At 34.8% G+C, this 23,417-nt stretch overlaps 1 protein-coding gene across 2 annotated transcripts in view; it reads right to left on the bottom strand.

Moving 5' to 3' along the window:
- Positions 1-23,417, bottom strand: part of MORC3 (MORC family CW-type zinc finger 3) — an 83,083-nt gene that overhangs the window by 26,346 nt on the left and 33,320 nt on the right. For both annotated transcript variants that reach the window (XM_056825992.1, XM_056825993.1), the window contains 7 exons: positions 22,515-22,662; positions 20,094-20,225; positions 19,355-19,474; positions 14,592-14,689; positions 5,766-5,870; positions 279-401; positions 112-186 (listed from right to left, as the gene is read on the bottom strand). In XM_056825992.1, the coding sequence (XP_056681970.1) occupies positions 112-186; positions 279-401; positions 5,766-5,870; positions 14,592-14,689; positions 19,355-19,474; positions 20,094-20,225; positions 22,515-22,662 (801 nt within the window). The remainder of the gene's footprint in view (positions 1-111; positions 187-278; positions 402-5,765; positions 5,871-14,591; positions 14,690-19,354; positions 19,475-20,093; positions 20,226-22,514; positions 22,663-23,417) is intronic.

The raw sequence follows: 23,417 nt of genomic DNA, 5'->3' as shown, positions 1-23,417 counted from the left end.
CCAAAATTTTAAGTCCAATGTTTTTCATGTAGCAGGTCATAAACAAGTACTGTTATGACCAGAACAGGATTTAAATTTCTTTTGTTATCAAGGCATTTTTATACTACTTACTTTTTTTTGTAGGTTTTTTCATATGTGGGATGCACCAAATCATCATCTTCAGGTTCTTCCGGTACACTACAACTCCTAGTTAGAAAAGCACATGGCAAAAATGTCACTAGTGCCTTTTTGCACATGTTCACTGCCATTACAAAATAATGTAAACAAACTAACTCTACCTGAACTGAGGATCAGGGTTCAAGGAACAATACCATTTTTCAGGAAGAGTATCTATTCCATCTGGTAGTTTTCGCCATTTTAGGCAGGAATCACACTGAACCCAAGTCTGGTCAGGCCGTTTCCTGTAATAGAACACAAAATCTCGGTTTGAAAATTTGTTTAGTTATAAGCTGCCTTTACATTATCATTTTCCCCAAGAAATGTTATTATTCTCAAATTTTAACTCAATAACTTGAGAACAAGCCAGGTAGATAAAAATTCTACTAAAGAGGGTCAAAATACAGTCCAGCCAAGACTCAATCTGGTGTTATAAAAACAGCATAACTAAATATGGAAAGGGTCATTACCATTATGATAGCAAGGAGGTGATAAATCAAATATAAAATATTTTTTAAGTTGCATGTTCTCCTTTTACTCACACTACTAACAGGCATTTGTTACATGGTTTTGTTTCTTTATTGGAGATAGAGTTGAGAAAATAAATACTTCTTCAAAAAAAAAATTTTAAGGAGAAAAAAATTTGTAGATGATGCAAAGTAGCAGTGTAAAGACAAAAACTTTGATTATTACCATGTTCTTAACTAATGTAAAAGCAATTGCCATAAGAAACCTTTTATACCACCCCTCCAAAAAATGGTGACAAACAGATGGCAGACAAGGATAAGATTCCGGGAAATTAGACCCTCACAAAACCAAAAGAAAAAAAAGGGGGGAGGGGGGCATACAGAAAACATCTCACAAAATCTAAATAATCCTAAAAGCACTTGCTGATTAAGCTAGAAAGAGAACAAAAGAAATAACTTATGTCTTCATTTCTATAATGATCTATTCTACATCATTAGGGACCAATCTGTTATCAATGTGCTACATCAAAGCTTGGAAATGGAATTAAACAAATTGTCTTCATTTTTTTGTAGATAATATCAACCAGGCTAGATATACAAAGAAATCTATACTAAAAGAGGCATAATGTTAAAACCATCAAAAGATCAATTTTTGAGCTCTTAATGATGGATTTGGGGGGGGGAAATAATATGGTTTTATTACCAGAAAAGGAAATTGTCATGATGTTAACAACTACTTATTCTTTGCCCGCTTTCTCATAACTAGAATTTTTAGGAAAATGTTACGCTATAAGTAGCATGCGTAACAAAAAAATATCAGAACTTCAATTCCCTACTCTTTAACTAAAATATCCATAGTATTCCTTACATCATAGGTTTAACATGAGAGTCAAACGAGATGATTCTAACACTTTTTTTGCAAATATTAAAGCACTACATAAATATTAGTTGTTATTATTAATACTGTGGAATAAAGACAAGACCTGTCATTATGTTGCTCCAAAAGAACTTGAAATTAGTGCAACAGCCTTTGTGCAAATACTATATTGCTAACCTGGAAAAAAAAACACTAAAAAATAACACCCATATTACTGCTCATAGGAAGAACAGTGAAAAGCTTGTGCTGGCTTGTATTATTTTGATAATCTATTATCTACATTTTGCCTTGTTCTGAATATAGTTCCCACTGATGACAGGTTTTGCCATTGAATTTACCAAGTTCTAGATATATTAATCTATACAATTTGAATACCAAAGATGATAGTCCCTGTATGAGATTTCCTACTTTTCTCTCTCGTTTTTTTTTTATTTTTTCACCAAGGTCATAAAGTCTTGCTTTCTTCAATGTAATTTTTGATGTTCAGTCGTTTTTCAGTAACATCTGACTCTCTGTGACACTATTTGAGATTTTACTGATGAACAATAGAATGGTATGCCATATCTTTTCCAGATCATTTCGCAGATGAGGAAAATGGGACAAAAAGGGTTAAACTTGCCCAGGGTCATAAAGCTAGTGTTTGGGGCCACATGTGAACTCATGAAGATAACTATTCATGACTCCAGGACCAGCACTCAATCCACTGCATCCCTTTCCAAAACATACAATACTATAAGATTTCAATTATTATTACTTTGAAGTCAAATGTCAACAAAGTAAGGAAAAGTCTACCCAGGAGACCTCAAAAACGAATAGGACTTTACTGAATTGTTATAATCTGCCCCATCAAATCCAGTATATTGCCCAAGAAATTATGTGAAGATGGAAAGTAATTTACAGTGCTATAAATAAGGACTGAATCAAATTAATTTGGATAGAACATTATACGGTGTTTATGAATGTTTCCCCTCCTAGATCACTACTGCCTTATCAGGGTGGAACACAATGAAACAATGAGCCTATGATGTGTAGGGTTATTCAAGAAGGATAGGGCATAGTGGAAATTTCTGACAAAAGGTGGTCTATTAGAGAAGGAAACAGCAAACCACTCTAGTATCTCTGCTAAGAAAAACCCATGAGCAGTATTAAAATGATAAATAATATGACACGAGATGAGCTCTTCAGATTGAAAGGTACCCAACGCATTACTGGGGAAGAGTAGAGGGCAACTACAAGGAGCTTCAGAAAGAACGAAGCAGCTGAGTCAAAGCCAAAAGTTCAGCTGCGGAGGTATCCTGCAACAAAGGAAAGTCTATGCTGCAAAGATCAGTACTGCATAGCTACCTGGACTGTAAGATGTATGAATCATGGTGAATTGGATATGGTAAACTAGGAAATGGAAATATTAAATATAAACATCTTAAGTGTCAGTATACTTAAATCAAAAGGAATAGGCATATTTCATTCGGGTGGACAAGAATTCTTGAGATAAAACTGAGTGGCCTTCATGAACAATAAAAGGGTGAGAAAACAGTACTGGGGTAAAATCTCAAAAATGACAAAATCATCTGCGTAAATCCAAGGCAAGACATTTAACATTACAATAATACAAAAGTCTATGCTACAAACATTCATGCTAAAGAGGTTTTAGTTGATCAGTTTAATAAAGACCTACAACAGTTTCTAAAAATAACATGAAAAAAGATATCACATTCATCATAAGGGCTTGGAATGCTAAGGTAGGAAATCAAAAGCTAATCAAAAAATCAGGCAGTTTGTTCTAAAGAGTATGAAATGAATCAGGGTAGAGACTGAGAGTTTTGTCAAGATAACTTGCTGGTCACTCTTTTTCAACAATCCAAAAGGAAACTTTGGGAACAAACACTAAAATATAAAAATCAAATTGATTAAATCTCTTGCAGCCAAAGATGGAGAAGCTCCATGCAGAGGCCTGAAGCTTATTATGATTCAGATTATGAGTTTATTATTGCAAAAGTTAGATTTAAGTTGAAGAAAGTAATGAAAATCATGAGACCAAAGATATAACCTGATAATATTACTAATGAATATGAATAGACTTAATAAACATAGTATAAAGGGACTGAAGAATAATAGGTAAAAGTTCAAATCACCGTACAGGAAGAAACAGTAACAAAGGAAAATAAGAGTAAGAAAACAAAATAACTTAAACATCTGATAAAAGAAGGAAAATGAAAGTTAAGGAAAACTGGAAAGCTATACCCAATCGAATGCAGAATTCCAGATAATATCAATGGAATATAAGGCTTTTTTAAATGAGCAATGCAAAGAAATACAGAATGAAAAAATGAAATACAAAAAAAAAATAGAATGGGGAAGACAAGAGATCTCTTTGAGAAAAATTAAATATATCAAAGAAATATTTCATGCAAAAATGGGGAAGAAAAGAGACAAAAATGTCAGAAACAACAGAAATAGAAGAGACGAGGAGATGACAAGCATACACAGAAGAACTATACAAGAAAGATCTTAATATTATCAATAACCACAATGGTGAGGCTACTGATTTAGAGCCAGATATATCCTAGGAAGTGAAATCAAGTGGACTTTAGAAAACATGGCTAACAATAAGGTTAATGGAGGTGAATGAATTTTATTTGAGCCATTTAAAATCCTAAAAGATGATGCGGTTAAGAGTGCTGCAGTCAATATGCCAGCAAATTTGGAAAACTCAACAGTCACCATGAGATTGGAAAAAATCAGTATGTCCTAGTCCTAAGAAGGGCAATGTCAAAGAATATTCAAATTACCAAACTGCACTCATTTCATCTGCCAGCAAGATTAAGGCTTAAGATTCTGCAAGCTAGGCTTCAGTTATATGTGAACCAAGAAGAGAAGGGCAGTTTTCAAAGAGGCAGAAGAAAAAGACAACAAATTGCAAACATTTGTTAACATTTACTTGTTTCATTGATGACACTAAAGCCTATGACTGTGGGGAAATCACAATACAATATAACAGCTCCTCAAAGAGTTAGGAGCGCCATTTCATCTTACTTGTCTCTTGAAGAATATGTACATGGGTCAAGAAGCAACAGTAAGAACCAAACAGTGAAACAACTGATTCATTTAAGATTGGAAAAGGAGTATGACAATATTATGAATTATCATCTAATTTATTTTACTTATATGCAAAGTATACCATGCAAAATGCCAGGCTGAATGAATCAAAAGACTGAATTAAAGTTGCTGGGAGAAATACAATCTCAGATAAGCAAACAACACCATTCTGATGGCAAAAAGTGAAGTAGAATTAAAAAGCCTCCTGATGTGGATGAAAGAGAAGAGTATAAAAAAGCTGGTGAGAAGACTAAACATAAAAAAAAAAACTAAGATCTTGGCAATTGGTCCCATCTCTTCCAGGCAAAGAGGAGAAGAAATGGAAGTAGCAGATTTCATATTCTTCAGCTCAAAGGTCACTGCAGATGGTGATAGTAGCTGTCAAAATAAGAGATGTTTGCTACTACGAGGGAAAGGTACGGCAAATCTAGAGAATCATACTGAAAAGCAGAGACCTCACCTTCCTGCCAAAGATCTATATAGACAAAACCATGATTTCTCCACTAGTAATGGATAGCTGTAAGAGATAGACTATAAGGAAGCTAAATTCCACAGTAACAGCACTTTAAAACTGTGGGGCTGCAGAAGTCCTTTTAGAGAGTCCCTAGGAAAGCAAGCAGTTAAAGAAATTAATTCTGATCACTCATTGTAAGGACAAATATAAAAGCTAAAGTTAAAATACTGTGACCACATATCGAAAAGATAGGACAGTGTTCATGTTGGGAAAGACTGAAGACAAAAGGAATGGATGCATAGTGTCACAGAAGCAGGAACAGAAGATTAGACAGATTTCAGGAAACAAAAAAGGATAGGAGAGTCTGGCATGGTCCATGGGATCACTAAGAGTTAAACATAATTGAAGGAATAAATTACAACACAAAGATGTTTATTTGTAAATACTGTGTACTATGAAAATTTTCATTTTTTTATAACCCTTATCTTCTATCCTTTAGACTATGTACTGGTTCCAAGGCAGAAGAGTAGTAGGGCTAGACAATGGGGACTAAGTGACTGGCCCAGGGTCACACAGCTAGCAACGGTCTGAGACCAAAGGACCTCCCATCTTGGGGCCTGGCTCTCACCCCACTGAGCCACCTCTCTGCTCACTAAAATGTCATTTCATATATCATCGTAATGTATACTTTGGTGTTTTCACTGTATATACTTACTGCATGTCTTCAACAGGCAAATTTAGAGGATACTCTGCATTTTTCTTCACTTTCATTTCATTCCAATAATCATTTAGCTTTTCTCCCAGAGCCGCTATGGTAAGCCTAAGAAAATAAAATGAAAATTTTTAGGATCGTTAACATACTTAATAGAATAAAAACCAGATTATACTAAGAAAAACCATTAATTCAAAAATACATTAAGTTTCTTGTTTTGCTTTTTAAAACCCTTACCTTATCTTAAATTCCCCTTACTGTAATTTTTCCAATATAACTCTTAGAAGTTTAGATAATGGTATAAAGAGAACATTTGGTTTAGAGAAGTTACTTGCAGGCCTCTGATTGAACATCCACAAGAAAACATTTAAAACTGTTCTGCACAAAATCTTACTTCTGACACTCTGTCACATACACTCACCACACACAAATAATTGAAATATTAAGTTTTATAGCAAAGTAAGCTTTTCTCATAATTTAGTTTATCTATTGAGAATTATATAAAGCAGCAACTCAAGAGAGAGAGTGCAGGAAATCAGAAATAATAATAGGTCCACTAATGCAGTAAAGGGGTGTCTTAAAGGTGAAAAGGAATAGTTAGGAGGTAATTTATTCTATTACTCTACGTTTCAGTAAGAGGTCAGACAAGACAGGATTGTGATTTTATTGGTAGGAGAAACTCCCTCTACCATAAGTAAGCATCATCTCTGTAATATAAAGTCTTAGAAAGCCATCTAGAGTCTTAAGAACTAAAAGTAACTTGCACAGCCAGGGTCTCACCACCATTGAGTGCCAGGGAAAGCCTTGAAACATGGCAAGAAGAGTTTCCCTTGCTCACAGGCCAGCTGCCTATTCACTGCACCACACTGCCTCTCAAACTTCAGACAAACGTCTAATAAACAAAGCAAAAGCTATTTTAAGACAATTATATATTCTTAGAATTGTCATAATAGCACTTTATATTTAAATCTGCCTCATAGTAATAAAAACTCAATTAAAATTCATGTGATATTTTGAGATTAAAACAAATTTCCAAGTTAGAATACTCAAGGTCATGTTCAAATAAATGTATAATTACATATTATTACAGTATATTTCTATGATTAAAAAGGGAATTATTTTAATTCTATTGGAATAAATTCAAAGGAAAATCTATGAAATTAATGCACCCTGCATTTCAACAGATTGTGAAAGAAGCACAGAATGCATGCAGTTAAAAAGCAAAGGATAGGGGGCAGTTGGGTGGCTCAGTGGATTGAGAGTCAGGCCGAGAGACAGGAGTTTCTAGGTTCAAATCTGGCCTCAGACACTTCCCAGCTGTGTGACCCTGGGCAAGTCACTCGACCCCCATTGCCTAGCCCTTACCACTCTTCTGCCTTGGAACCAATATACAGTATTGACTCCAAGACGGAAGATAAGGGTTTATTAAAAAAAAAAAAGCAAAGGTTATATATTAAAGTTTATGGATATATAACATCAGAGAAAGTCGCTTAGGTTAAGAATGTCTAGTCTACCTAGAGTCCCCTTGCAGTAATGTCTTATCCTAAAAGTACAACAAAAAGACAAGACTTAAAATCCTATCTGCACAGTAAGAAGCCATCTATGAATGAGATTTGGATTTGTAGAACAATAATATTCAAGAAAAAAACTACCCAAAAAATAAGCCATCGCACAATAATGGATAACACAGAGGCAAATTTGGCATTACAAGTACCCGAGACTTTAATAGATGGGAAAGCAAGTCAAAGATGCTTATGACAGTCAAGAAAGGGGAGTAAAAACACTAAGGCCATTACTCTTATACTTCCTCAGAGACCAAGAGAGAAACTTGTGTTATTGGTCAGTTGTGTCTAATTCATCGGGAGTCCATTTGAGCTTTTCTTGTCAAAGTTACTGCAATGGTTTACTATTTCCTTATCCAGCTCATTTTACACTGAGGAACTGAAAGCGAACAGTGTAAGGTGATTTGTCCAGGGTCACAACATATGAAGGGGTATCTGAGGTCAGATTTGAATTCAAGAAAATTAATCTCCTTGACTCCAGGCTGAGAACTCTATCCACTGAAATGGCCTGGCTGCCCTTAAAATAAAGGTACAAATTACAAACTTAATGAAGAGAAAAGTAGGGTAAAAGAGTGAGAAAGTAGGTACCCCAAGGATCAGGATAGTCCAGATTTCTCGACTTAAAAGGCTACAAAGAGTGAACAAAGAATGAACTGTTTAGTATCTCACCTGAGGATGTTTTAATCCTGGGTCAAATTCATTTAGAAAATAAAAATTTCCAAGACAAAATTTTTTTTTTGGTCTATAGTTCCTACACCTGAAATTACCTCATATCATAATAGCAAAGTGGAAAGATCTCTAGCCTTGGGAGTCAGGAAAGACTGAATTCAAATCCCATCTTGAAAACTTGCTGGATATTTAACCCAGAACAAGACACAAACTCCATCAGTTTCTGTTTCTTCATTTTTAAAAAGGAGATTCTGGGGCACCTGGGTGGCTCAGTGGATTGAGAGTAAGGCCTAGAGATGGGAGGTCCAAGGTTCAAATACGGCCTCAGACACTTCCCAGCTGTGTGACCCTGGGCAAGTCACTTAAACCCCACTGCCCAGCCCTTACTGCTCTTTTGCCTTGGAGCTAATACACAGTATTGACTCCAAAATGGAAGATAAGGGTTTAAAAAAAAAAAAGCGGGGGGGAGGGGAGGGACATTCGTTCCTTGTTCAAAATTTCTATAAATGTTGTCAAAGTTGATATGGAAAACTATGCAAATTTGTACATCTCTCCAAGATAAAAATGGCTTCGATAAAGAATGCTAAATAAAATTGTGTATAAGAGACTTCTGCCTAAAATACAGAACTCAGTACTTATATTTTTAACTGACACACCTAACCTATATAAATATCTTTGATTGTGAAACTCAAGGTGGTTGATAAAAATATTATTTCCAGAGAAATCAGAGTTAAAAGATCAAAACTAATAACTTGTTTGATTTTGTATCACAACCACCACAATAATGGTTTTATATAGCAAAGAAAGAACTAAAAACCATGGAGCAGATTAAAAAAAGGTGCTACAAGGATCCTTTGGGGAACTAAGGCTCTTCCTCCCTTTCTCAGTCGATTTCCACAACGTCTGAAAAAAATTACCTATCAAAAAAAAGGGTAGAATTTTAATGCTACTGAGATGAAGAGAGGAATAACTATATGTTTACAAATACTAAGTACTTAATAAATATCTGCTGAACTGAGTATTAAACTTACTTTGTTTTACCTGTTCAGAAATGGTCACTCTGTATGGACAGAAGAAACCATGACAAAAAGGAGGTAAAGGTCCCAAATGAGGGAAAGTAAATCTTAATTGATAAGAACTCTGCTGTTTCTGATATCCCAAACCATGTATATGTTTATCTCTCCATCAGAATATATCCCTTATCTTACTCTGGGAGACTGGGTTCCCAAAGGATGACTACCCACGTAGATTTAAGATACTCGATGAGGAGGTGGAGTCAAGATGGTGGTGAAGAGGCAGCAAAAGTTCAGACCTCTGAAACCCCTTCCTTACCAAGTATAAACTAAATGCTCCTAGGGGACTGAAAATCAAACCTAACAACAAGACAGAGCCAAGGGACACTCCTGCTGTACTCAAAAAAGGTACGCCCTGCAAAGTCACAATTCAAGAACACTCAGGTTTAAGGGGAAGGAAGAAGGGAGGTCCCGGGACCCTTCTCCCACATAGAGCTCTAAGCCTCCCACAGCAGCTAGAACCTCTGGGCGGGCAAAGGTGCTGGTCTAGAGGGAGTACCTTGAAGACAAAGCTGTGCCAGGCTCAGAGGGTCGAACACAGGCAGTGGGGAACCAGATAGAGAAGAAGCTCAAGAGCACAAAGCCGGCAGCCTAGTGGCAGCACCTGAGCAACCCTGCTAGACTTAATCCCATCAATGCCTTCAGAGGGCAAGGAAGCTCAAGTTCCAACACCCCCACAGACTGGGCTGAGAGATTTGCTGACAAAGCTCCAAGGGGAAAGCCTGACAGAAAAGCCCAAAACCACAAAAAAATGAGAGGAGCAAGAGCTCAGACAACTGCAGAGAATAAAGAAGGAATAAATATGACCACACAACAGAAAATGAAAAAAGAAATTACAATGGACAGCTTCAATACAGGCAATGCACAAAGAACAAACCGAACAGAGAAAGATGACGGAACAACCAGCAAAAAAAAAAAAAACAGAAAGACAGCAAATTGGATACAGGCTCTGGAAGAACTCAAAATACAATTCAAAACACAATTAAGAGAGGCTGAAGAAAACTGGGAAAAGAACTTAAAAAGGAAGATAAGGCATCTGGAAACAGAGGCACTTGAACTAAAATAAGAAAACAGTTGTCTTGAAAGCCAAAATGAACTAGCTTGAAAATGAGACAAAGGAGATAAAAGATGACCTTCAAAGAAAATCAGACCAGCAGGAGGATGACCAAAAAGCCAGGGATAAAATCCAGTCTTTAAAATCCAGAGTATAACAACTAGAAACAAGTGACTTCACAAGGCAGCAGAACACCAAAATAGAAGATTTAGAAAATCGTTCCAGGAGAGACAACTTAAGAATCATTGGTGTACCAAAAGACCATGACAAAAGAAAAATCCTGGACATCATACTACAGGAAATTATCAAATAAAACTACTCCGATATTCCAGAACAAAGACGGAAAAGTAGAGATTGAAAGAATCCACAGAAAACCTCCTGTACTTAAACCCTAACTGACAATATCCAGGAACATTATGGCGAAATTCAAGAACTATCAGACCAAGGAAAAAATATAACAAGCTGCTAAGAAAAAGTCATTCAGATACCATGGAACCACAGTGAGGATAACACAGGATCTGGATGCATCTACAGTGAAGGACTGAAAGGCAAGGATTATGATATTCCAGAAAGGAAGGGAACTAGGTCTACAACCAAGAATCAACTATTCAGCAAAACTGATACATTTCTACAGGGGAAAGTCTGGTCATTTAACAAAATAGAAGAATTCCAAGCATTTTTAAAGAAAAGATCAGACCTGAACAGAAAATCTGATGCCCAGGCACAGGAACTCAAGGGAATCATCAAAAGGTGATTTAAAAAGGGGAAAAAAAACAAAACCAAAAACATTAAAAAAAAACCCACAGATCTTTTTTTTTTTTTTTAAGAGACCCAATAAGTTAAAATGATTAGTATCCCTATAAGAAAAGAGGTCATTGGTAATTCTTAAAAATTGTTATCACCTGGGCAGCTAGAATAATTACACTTAGGAGAAAATAGTGACAAACTATAAAGGATGAAATCCCAAGACACAAATATGTATATACATATATATATGTATGCATAAATACATGTGTGTGTGTGTGTATATATATAACTAGAGCTAAAAAAAAAGGTTAATACTAAAGAAATGGGAAAAGAAACAAAAGGGGGTAAATTTATAGTTCACAAAGAAGCTCATGGTGGGAGGAGGGGAGAACATCAATACACTATAAGAGTAAAGAGGTTGGAAACAATAAATACTCAACTTTTATGTGCACTTATCCAATCCACTGACGCAGAGAATTGATTTGAGACCTTTAGGGAAGGAGAAAGGGAAATAATGGACTGGTGGGAAGGGAGGAAAGCAGTACAAGGGAGGGAGAGGGTGGGGGGTAGTTTAAAAAGACTGTAAAGAAAATAAGAGGGGAATAAGAACAGAAGAGGGTAGAAAGGGAAGTAAAATAAGGGTGGGAATTAGGGGCACTGATTAAAAACAAAACATTGGTGAAGAAGGAAATAGTGAAAGAAGAAAAGGCAGGACTAGGAGTGGAAATCAAAATTCTGGGAAATACACAGCTGGTAATCATAACTCTGAATGAGAATGGAATGAACTCACCCATAAAACATAAGTCAATATCAGAGTGGATTAGAAACCAAAACCCTACCATATGCTGTATGCTGTCTACAAGAAACACACATGAGGAAGGTAGATATGCATATGGTAAAAGTAAGAGGATGGAGCCAAATCTATTGGGCATCAACTGATAAAAAGAAGGCATGAGTCACAATCATGATATCTGACAAAGCCAAAGTAAAAATAGATCAACTTAAAAGAGATAGGGAAGGCAATCATATCCTGATAAAAGGCAGTATAGACAATGAGGAAATATCAGTACTCAACATGTATGCACTAAATGGCATAGCATCCAAATTTCTAAAGGAAAAGGTAGCGGAACTCAAAGATAAAATAGATAGAAAAACTATACTCTTGGGAGACCTGAACTTTCCTCTATCAGAACTGGATAAATCAAACCAAAAAATAAAGAGGTAAGAGAAGTGAATGAAATCTTATAAAAATTAAGTTAGTAGATATATGAAGAAAAATAAATAGGGACAAAAAGAAATACACCTTCTTTTTAGCAGCACATGGTACATTCACAAAGATTGACTATATACTAGGGCATAAAGACATTGCAAACAAGCGCAAATGAGCAGAAATAATAAATACAACCTTATCAGATCACAATGCAATGAAAATAATAGTAAGGGCACATGGAGAGGCAAATAAAAAATTAATTGGAAATTAAACCATATGATTCTGCAAAATCGGTTAAAGAACCCATTGAACTAACAAAAAACTTCTTTACTGAATTAGAAAAAAACATAACTAAGTTCATTTGGAAGAACAAAAGATCAAGGATATCCAGGGAAATCATGAAAAAAAATGCAAAGGAAGGAGGACTTGCAGTCCCAGATCTCAAACTATACTATAAAGAAGTGGTTATCAAAACAATTTGGTACTGGCTAAGAGACAGAAAGGAGGATCAGTGGAATAGACTTGGCGTAAATGATCTCAGCAAGACAGTTTATGACAAACCCAAAGACCCCAGCTTTTGGGACAAAAATCCATTATTTGATAAAAACTGCTGGGAAAATTGATAGACAGAGTGGGAGAGATTAGGTTTGGATCAACACCTCACACCCTACACCAAGATAAATTCAGAATGGGTAAATGACTTGAACATAAAGAAGGAAACTATAAGTAAATTAGGTGAACACAGAATAGTATACATGTCAGACCTTTGAAAAGGGAAAGATTTTAAAACCAAGCAAGACTTAGAAAGAGTCACAAAATGTAAAATAAATAATTTTGACTACATCAAATTAAAAAGTTTTTGTACAAACAAAACCAATGTAACTAAAATCAGAAGAGTAGCAACAAATTAGGAAACAATCTTCAGAAAAACCTCTGACAAAGGTTTAATTACTCAAATTTACAAAGAGTTAAATCAATTGTACAAAAAATCAAGCCATTCTCCAATTGATAAATGGGCAAGGGCAGTTCTCAGCCAAAGAAATCAAAACTATTAATAAGCACATGAAAAAGTGTTCTAAATTTCTAATAATCAGAGAGCTGCAAATCAAAACAACTCTGAGGTGTCACCTCACACCTAGCAGATTGGCTAACATAACAGCTTTGGAAAGTAATGAATGCTGGGATGCGGCAAAGTGGGGACATTAATTCATTGCTGGTGGAGTTGTGAATTGATCCAACCATTCTGGAGGGCAATTTGGGACTATGTCCAAAGGGTGATAAAAGACAGTCTGCCCTTTGATCCAGCCCTGGGTTTGTACCCCAAAGAAACAATAAGGAAAAAGACTTGAAGAAGAATATTCATAGCTGTGCTCTTTGTGGTGGCCAAAAATTGGGAAACGAGGGGATGCCCTTCAATTGGGGAATGGCTGAGCACATTGTGGTACATGTTGGTGATGGAATACTATTGTGCCCAAAGGAATGATGAACTGGAGGGATTCCACGTGAACTGGAACAGCCTCCAGGAAGTGATGCAGAGTAAAAGAAGCAGAACCAGGAGAACATTGTACACAGAGACTGACACACTGTGGCACAATTGAATGTAACTGACTTCTCCATTAGTGGCAATGCAGTGATCCTGAACAACTTGGAGGGATCTATGAGAAAGAACACTATCCATATTCAGAGGAAACACTGTGGGAGGAGAAATGCAGAAGAACAACTTCGTGATTACATGGGTCGAAGGGATATGGTTGGGGATGGAGACTCTAAATGATCACCCTGGTGCAAACACCAACAACATGGAAATAGGTTCTGATCAAGGACACGTGATACCCAATGAAATTGTGCGACAGCTATGGGGGTAGAGGGACGGAAGGGAAATAATATGATTCTTGTAACCAAGGAATAATGTTCAAAATTGACTAAATTAATTAAAAAAAACAAAGATACTCTGTGAGTCCCAGAATCCTAACAGTATAACTCATGAGTCCCCAGTAGTGTGTTTAACTTGTCCCTCATCAGGTAAGACAGCAAAATTAGCTCAAAGTAGAGACATTCACTAAGAAATCATAGTAATAAGAATAATAATGACAAACATCTCCCCAGTAAACAAACACAAAATTACTGGGAGAAGTAAGAAAAATAAGGACTTACCCTAGACCTTCAGAGACCTCAGAAATATCCCATGATCAGGGGAGTCAAGTGACTCAGTGGATTGAGAGCCAGTCCCAGAGACAGGTGGCCCCGGGTTCAAATCTAGCCCCAGACACTTCCTAGCTGTGTGACCCTGGGCAAGTCACTTGATCCTCATTGCCTAGCCATTACCTCTCTTCTGCCTTAGAACCAATACACAGTATTGATTCTAAGATGGAAGGTAAGGTTAAAAAAAATACCCCATGATCTAGTTAAAATTTCTAATTTAGAATACAATAAACTGAGCTAAAAATATGCCATTTTTCTAAGACATGGGTAAGACAAATGATCATAAACACAATGTATTGAATTGTGATATACCTGTACTCATTTGTGTAGTCAAAATCTTGTTTATTGTGAGTTGGCTTTAGGAAGTTACATTCTATAATTCCAACTACACCAACACCCATGTTGTTTGCCTGAAAAAGAAAATGATGCAAAGCATAAAATAAAACTTCGGGGAGGTAATGAATTTATGTACACAATGCAAAATATAAATTCCTAAGAGGGAGAAGAGGAGCTTTTTAAAACCAATGAGGTATAGAGGAAACAGCATTGGCCTGAAAGTCAGAAGATCTATATTTAAGTCTAAGCTTTGCTATTAGCTAAATGTCTAACCTGGGCAAGTCATTAACGTTCTGGTTCTCAAGTACCTCACATGTAAAATAAATGGTTTAATTAAATTAATGTTATAGTTCTAAAATTCCAAATTAAATTTCATGTCATATTTCATCTAGCATCAAAGAATATCTCAACATGGTCCATTAAATGGCAGAGTGTAGTAGAAAATGATTCTGTATTAGAAAGAATACTAGGATTTAGAAACAAAGGGCCACAGTTCAAAACCTAAGTCTACCATTTACTAACTGACCTTGGGCAGGTCATCTAAGTATTACTCTGGGACTTGGTTTCATCTGTAAAATGAAGAAGTTAGACCAGATCAGGGATTCTCAAAATTTATTTTGTCAAAGACTTGTTAAGAAGTCTAGTAAAGTCTAGAGAGAAACTTTCTCAGAATAGTTTTAAAAGCATAAATTGTGTAGAATCACAAAGGAAACCAAATATACTGAAATATAATTATCAAAATATTTTTTTTAAATAAGTTTATGGATACAACGTTAAGAACCTCAGAGCAACATGATGTCTAAAGTCCCTTTTCAGCCCTAAATCTATGACTTTATGGGACTTAAAGCCTTCTTTCAAGTTAATATAGTATAAAATGTAGAAATATTAAAATTAGATCCTCTTTCTCATTTCTAGGAATAAATATCCTTTCAAATATTTTCCAAAGTGGGGTAGATTTCCAATGCTGAATGATGGAACCATACTGAGAAACTCCATTCTTATTTCTGCTTTAGTCTACAAATGATAAAATAATTCCTATTAGAACAATGATATGTTCCAATGGTCATACCTAGATAAGAAACCTTATTGGTTTCCTTAACTCTTATTTCCAAGACAATTCTTTTTATTAAAATTCAGGGAAAAGGAGATAGTTGGGTAACTCAGTAGATTGAGAGCCAGGCCTAAAGGCGGGAGGTTCTAGGTTCAAATCTGGTCTCAGACACTTCCTAGCTGTGTGGTCCTGGGCAAGTCACTTAACCACCACTGCCTAGACCTTCCTGCTCTTCTGCCTTGGAACCAATACACAGTATTGTTTCTAAGATGGAAGGTAAGAGTTTAAAATAAAGTTCAGGGGGAAATTCTGAACTCTTTAATAACAGAATTAGAGGGGACAACTAGGTGGCTCAGTAAATTAAGAGCAAAGCCTGGAGATAGGAGGTCCTGGGTTCTTCTCCCGTTCCCCAGCTTTGACTAAATTAAGGTAATGAATGATCAGGCAAGAAGGAAAAAGTCTTTGATTACTTCAATTAATGGAAATATGACTAGCTGGAAATGTAAATCCTTAAATAAAGAAGCATAAGAAATAAAACTATCTGGGCCAGAATCCTAAGCCAAAAAAATCCAACTTTATTTGTAAATTAATAGAATTGATGGTCTCATCACACCCAGTCTATGGCAAAAGACCTTGTTAAATATTTCAATAGTTCTTTTATAGATTTTTTTAAGGTGAATTAACATAAATGATTAGCAATACCAATGTTCAGAACATGTTACTAAATTTTGAGAACTATTTACTTAGAGAGTTAATAATTACAATAAAAGGTTTAAGACAAGTAGCTCCTATTTGCCCTTGTCCTTCTAGTGATTTAGCACCAATTAAGACTTCCTGTTTGGACATCAGATGAATTTACAAAGATCAGGGCCTCTTTTAAACTTCCCAACCTCTAGAACGTATGGTTCACAGTATGTCACAACACCGTCCATCATTGCAGTGTGGAAGTAATAATAACAGTAAATATGGAAATGAATCTGATCAGGAGACATTTTTCAGACACCTCTAATTGATACTATAATAACAGACAACTCATTATACTGACTTTGGGAAGGAGACATAAAGGTAGGCCAGAGGTACCTATCTTGGTCACAAAGCTCTAAGAAATCTATAGTGAGTATAAATCCTTCTCAAAAGTAAAAGTCATCTTGGCCTTGTAATGAATTCCTAACTTCTAGAACTGATGCAAGGTCATTCCGGTTAGTCTTATCAGTAAGCAACAACTCAAGCTGTGCACTCAACTTCCCAAAGCTGATAGCAGAAGTTCTTAACTTGATTGGTAGCCATAAAATTCTAATATCCCACACTTTTTCTATTATCTAGTATTATATGTGATCACTTAGTTTATGATTACTGATATCAACACAAGAGGGCACCTTCAGGGCTCCTAACCTTGTTACCAACCTGGACAGATTTCAGAGATCCAAAATTTTCCTTATTATTTTGAAAATAATTGTTTTCCTTTGAAATTCTATGTATTTTCTTTTAGGTATTTAAAAATATCATTCTGAAGTGTTTATAAGCTTTATCAGATTGTCAAATGGGGTCTACAACACATAAAAAAGGTAAAAATTCCTACTCTGGAGAGTGCGAAAAAGTAACTATTGGACGGACTGCTAGATGAAACCGACTTTTAAACTGTCAATTAAACTTTGAACCCTTTATAAGATCTTGACTATGGAATTTTGTCCATTGTCTGGGAATGCACAGTTTAGGGGAAGGGAGATTTTCAGAAGTATAGAGTAACTTTTGATTATGAGGACCTCTTCTCAGACTCTAAGTTAAAATGTTTTAAATTAATTTAATGTAAAATTAATTTAAAATTGTTTCTTTCAGGTTCTTGTAAAATGCAGAATACATCATTTTTTCCCACAAAATTTATCTTGAAAATTTAGTTCAGAAAAGTAGGCATGAATTCTCGTCTTTCACTATGAGTTTCAGACCTCACTACCATCAACAACTCTTCCTCTAAGGTTCGTTCTATGCAGACACATCGTGCTATCCAGATCCTGGTTCCTGTTATCTAGAGGCTCCTCGGCTTATTGATTTTCATACTCATTTACCGGGTTTTCAGTCTCCTCAGCTTCTACTACGCGCATCTCTATTTTACTGTAGCCTTTCACAAAGGTTGCTCATACTCTTGATAGCAGCTATCATTAAGTATTATGATGATGCAAATATTACCCCCCACAGCCTACAACTGTGATATTGCCCTAAGGTGGCCCCAACCATCCTTTCCAGCTGTCTCTACAATTCACTTGTCCTAAACTTATCATTTATTCTACCCTCTTCCAGCTTTCCAAAGTGATACTTGCCATCTCTGGCCTTACTATTCTTTCAACAAAATTTTTTTTAAACCCTTACCTTCCATCTTAGAATCAATACTGTGTATTGGTTCCAAGGCAGAAGACTGGTAAGGGCTATGCAGTCGGGGTTAAGTGACTTGCCCAGGGTCACACAGCTAGGAAGTGTCTGAGGCCAGATTTAAACTCAGGACCTCCTGTTTCTAGGCATGACTCTAAATCCAACAAGCCACCCAGCTCCCCCCTCTAACAAAATTTTGACACTATATATGACTGAAAAACTGAGATCAGATTTTTCGAGCTCTGCCCCATGCTAATTCTATCATCTCAAAATCGTCCCCATTCTCTTTTTCTCAAATCTCAAAGGATATGTGCTAACCCTTTACTTGGGCCTTTGATCCTTTTCTCTCAATTCCTCTAAGTTTATCTCTTCAATCATCTCTTTTAACTCCATAATATTCAACCTCTCCTTATTACAGTTTCTTTCCTACAACCTAAAAATATGCCTAATCTAGACCTCCCTATCGTTAAAAATCATTCACTTGATCCAATCAATAGTCTTTATAACAATCCTTAGTCAACTTCCTTTCCACCCTTGTAACACAGGATGCATCTCAAAGTTTTTAGTTTAAGTTATTAAAATCTAAGCTTTTTTTTAACTGTGAAAGCTACAATTTATTACTATGAAGGGGGAAATGCTTCTATAAAGCTTATATCAATGTTAATTCTGAGATTAAAACAGTCAGGCTCACCCCAGTGAGAGGCTGAATCTGATTCAAAGAGGACTTTTCTAAGATCCACTTCAAGCCATAAGCATGACAAATGTCTCTTCTTTTGATCTCTTTCTCCCTCCCTCCCTCTTTCTTTGTCTTTTCCCCTCAATCTCCTTCTGACAAGATGTTACAATGCCTATCATTCTCAGCAATCCCTCAATGCTGTACACAGTAAACTTCCATGTCACAATGAACCATAAAGGCAAGAAAAAAGATATTCAACCTACAGACACTCAGCAAGATCTCTTGATGTATCTTGAGCAAAAAAGCAAAACACAAAAAATGATATTTCCATTCCTTTTTATCAACATAATTTTGACTTTAGGCTTTTAAATTATACTGACTTTTGGGATACCCCTTACATTACTCACCTTTTTGGAATGCCATAGTTTAGTCAAAAACTCTTTCCTGATACTAGTCACTAGTGTCTTTTCCCTCAAATTTACCATGTATTTATTTTTTACGTACTAGGCATGAACTATTTTATTTCTATCTTTAGCACTTGGCACCCAGTGATTAAAAAACTTATTGATGAATATAGTAATAATTTTAATATTTACAATTCTATAGAATAATATAACTGTGTTTTTCTTTTCATATTAAAGTACTTACCTTTAACTGACAACCAACTCTTTCATAAGCTTTGATGAGCCGATTTTTGTGATACATCATTATCCCATAATGATCTTTGTTTCTGCAGTTAAATCCAAAGGTAATTCTTACCGTTTTAGCCTTAAAATGTTAAGGAAAATTCTGACTAGTAGCAAATGCTTTAAAAATTCCTGTACATAGATTCTCTAAACTTAGGACCCTTACAAAACAAATTAATAAAGCAAAAGCTAGCAAAAACCCTTCCATGTGAAAAGCTTCTATGTTATGTCATGGCTGCACTTCCCAGATACCTTAAAATGGTCAATTTTGAAGTTACTAGGGTGGGTCATCAATAGCTGTCTAGGGAATACACTACATAATTCTCCTACCCCATCCCTATCCTCTCCCATTCACAGAATTACTTAAGGATAAATATGGCTACTAAAGAAGGACAAAAGTTAGGGAGAATTAAGGTGAATGAAAGAATTAACCTATAAGACCTATTTCAAATGCTATTCTTATATACAAAGAGTTTCAGAATTAAAAGCCAATGATATCATTGAATTTTTAGGGATTCAGAATTACATTTTTTCAATCTGTTATTGTCTACAAAACTTTCTTGGAGCCATGGCTTAATTGATTTTTTTGCAAATAACATTTAATTTTCCTGTTACTTTGAAAGGTCTTATAAGATATAATCTTAGCTTAGTGCACATATCACTCACTACACAATATAATATAAAGAATAAGCAAAGGATACAGCTAAAAATTTGGGTCTATAAACATCGCGCTCAATGTAAGCAAGACTTTTGGAGACCAACTGTGTCTTTACTTTCTGTCCTCGTAAAATGATCTGCATTCTTGGTTTTAAATAAAGTATACTGCAATAAGCCTGAAAAATAGAGTTTTCATTAAAAAAAAAAAGAAACACAGATTTATAGAGCACGATTCAAAGATTTCAAAAGAAGCACATACTTATTTATAGAAGGATCACCTCATCTTCAACAAAGCAAACTGTATCATTCTCATTTGGTCTGCTTTTAGTAAGTATCAATCATCTTAATTCCTTAACATTAAAAACAAATGGGATTACTATAATGAGCTTTTTATAAAAAATCAATACTAAGTATCAGTTCCAAGGGAGAAGGGTGGTAAAGGGCTAAGTTTTTAAGATAAAGTATGTAATAAGCTTTTAAGGAAAAAAAATTTCAACTTTAAAAGGATAAAATTTGAAAGCAAATAGTTTTTTTAAATGGCATTTTTCTTTAAATCATTTTATGATATTCACCACTCATTTTATCACTTTAGAATTTAAAGTACATTAAACAGTATATTTTCAAATTCCTAATTGGTACTATAAAATATACTAAATATTTTCAAAGCTAAGCAAAAGTTTTACTGACGAGACATAGGTAAATGTTTTTAAATTATTCATATTGGTGTCTATATAAAAATGAAGTATATACAAATCACCAGTTATCTCAGCATATAAAATTATATTGAAATGTTTTAGATGATAAATTGACAATCAAGATCTACTTTTGAACCTTCAAATGTAATGGGGTTCAATTATCTTATTTGAAATTAAAACAACATACTTTAAAATAGAGAATGAAATAATTTTACTTTAATACATGCATATACCTTCATTCCCTGAAACATTCTAATAGAGGAAGAAAACATCCATAGGTCAATAATGGTCAGACATGGGGTTTTTGCACTGGAAAGTTAATAGGGGATAGTTAACTGTAGTAAACTGATAGGATGATAAATGGTTGGGAAGTATGGTGTGAAACTGAAAAACTGGCTCTGGAGGGGTGGTAACAGCCATTTCTCGCAGTAATCCTAAGCCAAATGAGGATGTCACCAATCAGGAGAGTAGAGCCTCTGAGTAGAAGAGCCAGAGATTTAAAGATTCAAACATCCAAAAACCTTTAAGTTAATCAACATTTTCTGGTATGAAATAACACGATTTCATTAAAGATCTCAATATTTTGAAATGACCAAGGGGGGAGGGGGAAAGTAGGGTTGTCACTTGGATAATAGCTTGAAGAGCTATTATCCAGATAAAAGAATTGAAAAAACATTAAAAATAAAATTATTCAATTGTTAAGATTAAAGAACTCTGAAGATATCATACTTCGTACCTGGGAGTACAGTATTTATAACAATTGAAATAAACAAAATTTTCTAACTATGTCAATAGCATATAGTAAAAATGAAATATAGAAAATCAAACTGCCTCAACCTATTTAGCATAACTTAAGAGATGAAAATGTATTAAATGATGAAAAGTGACTGAAAGTAGGATCAACAGATGTATCACTCCTCCAGATCAATACCAATAACAAAATATTATCTTAATTGCAAAGGAAATTAAATAAGTTTTATTTAATTAATATAAAGGAAAACTAACACAATCTCCTATGAATCTAATTTCTCAAACATACTATTCTTTGATGTCACAGCTACTAGAAAACTTTTATGAAGCAAAAAGCAGTTAAGTATTAAATATCAACAGAAGGGACAATCAATACAAAGCTAAATATTTATTATTTTTCATTTTCAGATGTCTGATTTTAATAAAGAAGTTTACCTAGAGGAGTTCAAAAGTAGCATTTTAGAATTTTTTTATATCAACTCTATTTTTAATATCATATCACAGGTATACTAAAAAACATTACCTACCTCTGAGTTTCTCTGACTTGGTTTTCTTAGTAGCTATTGCAACAAAGAATAATACACATGTGGGCTATCATGTAATTAACCTGGGCAATTTCTATGTAATTTTAAAAAATCATTCAGTCAAATTTGTGTCAAATGTTTTGAATTGATTTTACCCCATGCAATAAAAGCTTAGATTATCTTATCTCACAATACAACAGATCTGAATACATATGGTCATATGCTTCATATGCCCATGTACCTCAAAAGTTGGCTCAAAAAAACTTCTTTCAACTAAAACATACCAATGTTCATCAAGTGTAATCAATAAACAGAATTCATATACAATAGCCCTCTCATTTTTATCTTCATATTCTAATAAGTATTTTTCTGAATACCTAACAATATCTAGAATATTTTTACTAAAAGTGAAGTTTATCACTCTTTCATTTCACTAACAGTTGAACTCCTGGCCCCACCTTAAACTTTTCCAAAATTAAATTAACTAAATACATACCCTCAGGGAATAGTCACTTTCAGGAACAATTTGGTCCATTCTTTCTTGCTTTTTGTACCCTTTTTTCCCTGTTTCATCTAAATCTTCAGGTATTCTAATATCATATTTATCCATATCAAAGTCAAATTCTGTTATTCCATTGTTGTCTCTGCATTTTTTAAAAGAGAAAGACTGTTAAAACCCAGCTGAAAAAGTAATCGAGATAGTCAGAAATGACAAGAATTGTTAAAGTTTTTAAAATTTATCAGTCATTTTATCAAATATATCTACATAGTTTCATTTGTTAATGTTAACTGAATTCTCAAAGTTTCAAAATTTTTTTCTGAGTAAGTCCTTCATATCTCAAACAGGGAGTACATGTTTTTAACACCTTAATATCTCAACAATTAATCACTTACCCTCAAATAATGTGTCTATGAGATGATAACAAAGTAGATTACTCCCATACCCACCCCCAAAATTCAAGTTTATTTACTAGTTTTCCCTTTTCTTTATTTCTTTTTTTGATTTGGGAACTTTTGTTGTTCAGTTAAGCCTGACTCTTTGTAACCCAATGTAAGGTTTTTTTGTCAAATTTTATCATTGCCTTTTCCAGCTAATTTTACAGATGAGGAACTGAGGCCAATAGGATTAAATGACTTGCCCAGCGTTATACATGTGGTAAATGTCAGAGGCAAGATTTGAACTTGGGAAATGAGACTTCATGATTCCAATGTAAAGATAATTTTAGCGTTGTGACTTAAATCTAAATTTAAATGGTCACCAGGGAAAATCCCAAATGATAAAATACCCAAGTCAGCTGGAAATTTTATGGTGATTTAATTGATAGTGGAGGAGATTAAGGAGAAGGAAGAAGGAAAAGGAGTAAGATTTTTCTCCCACCTGGGAGATTACCGGGCGGGA

This window comes from Monodelphis domestica, chromosome 4, assembly GCF_027887165.1.
Source record: "Monodelphis domestica isolate mMonDom1 chromosome 4, mMonDom1.pri, whole genome shotgun sequence".
Classification (NCBI taxonomy): domain Eukaryota; kingdom Metazoa; phylum Chordata; class Mammalia; order Didelphimorphia; family Didelphidae; genus Monodelphis; species Monodelphis domestica.
The sequence above is the reverse complement of the archived record's forward strand: the minus strand, read 5'-3'. Positions and strand labels throughout refer to the sequence as shown.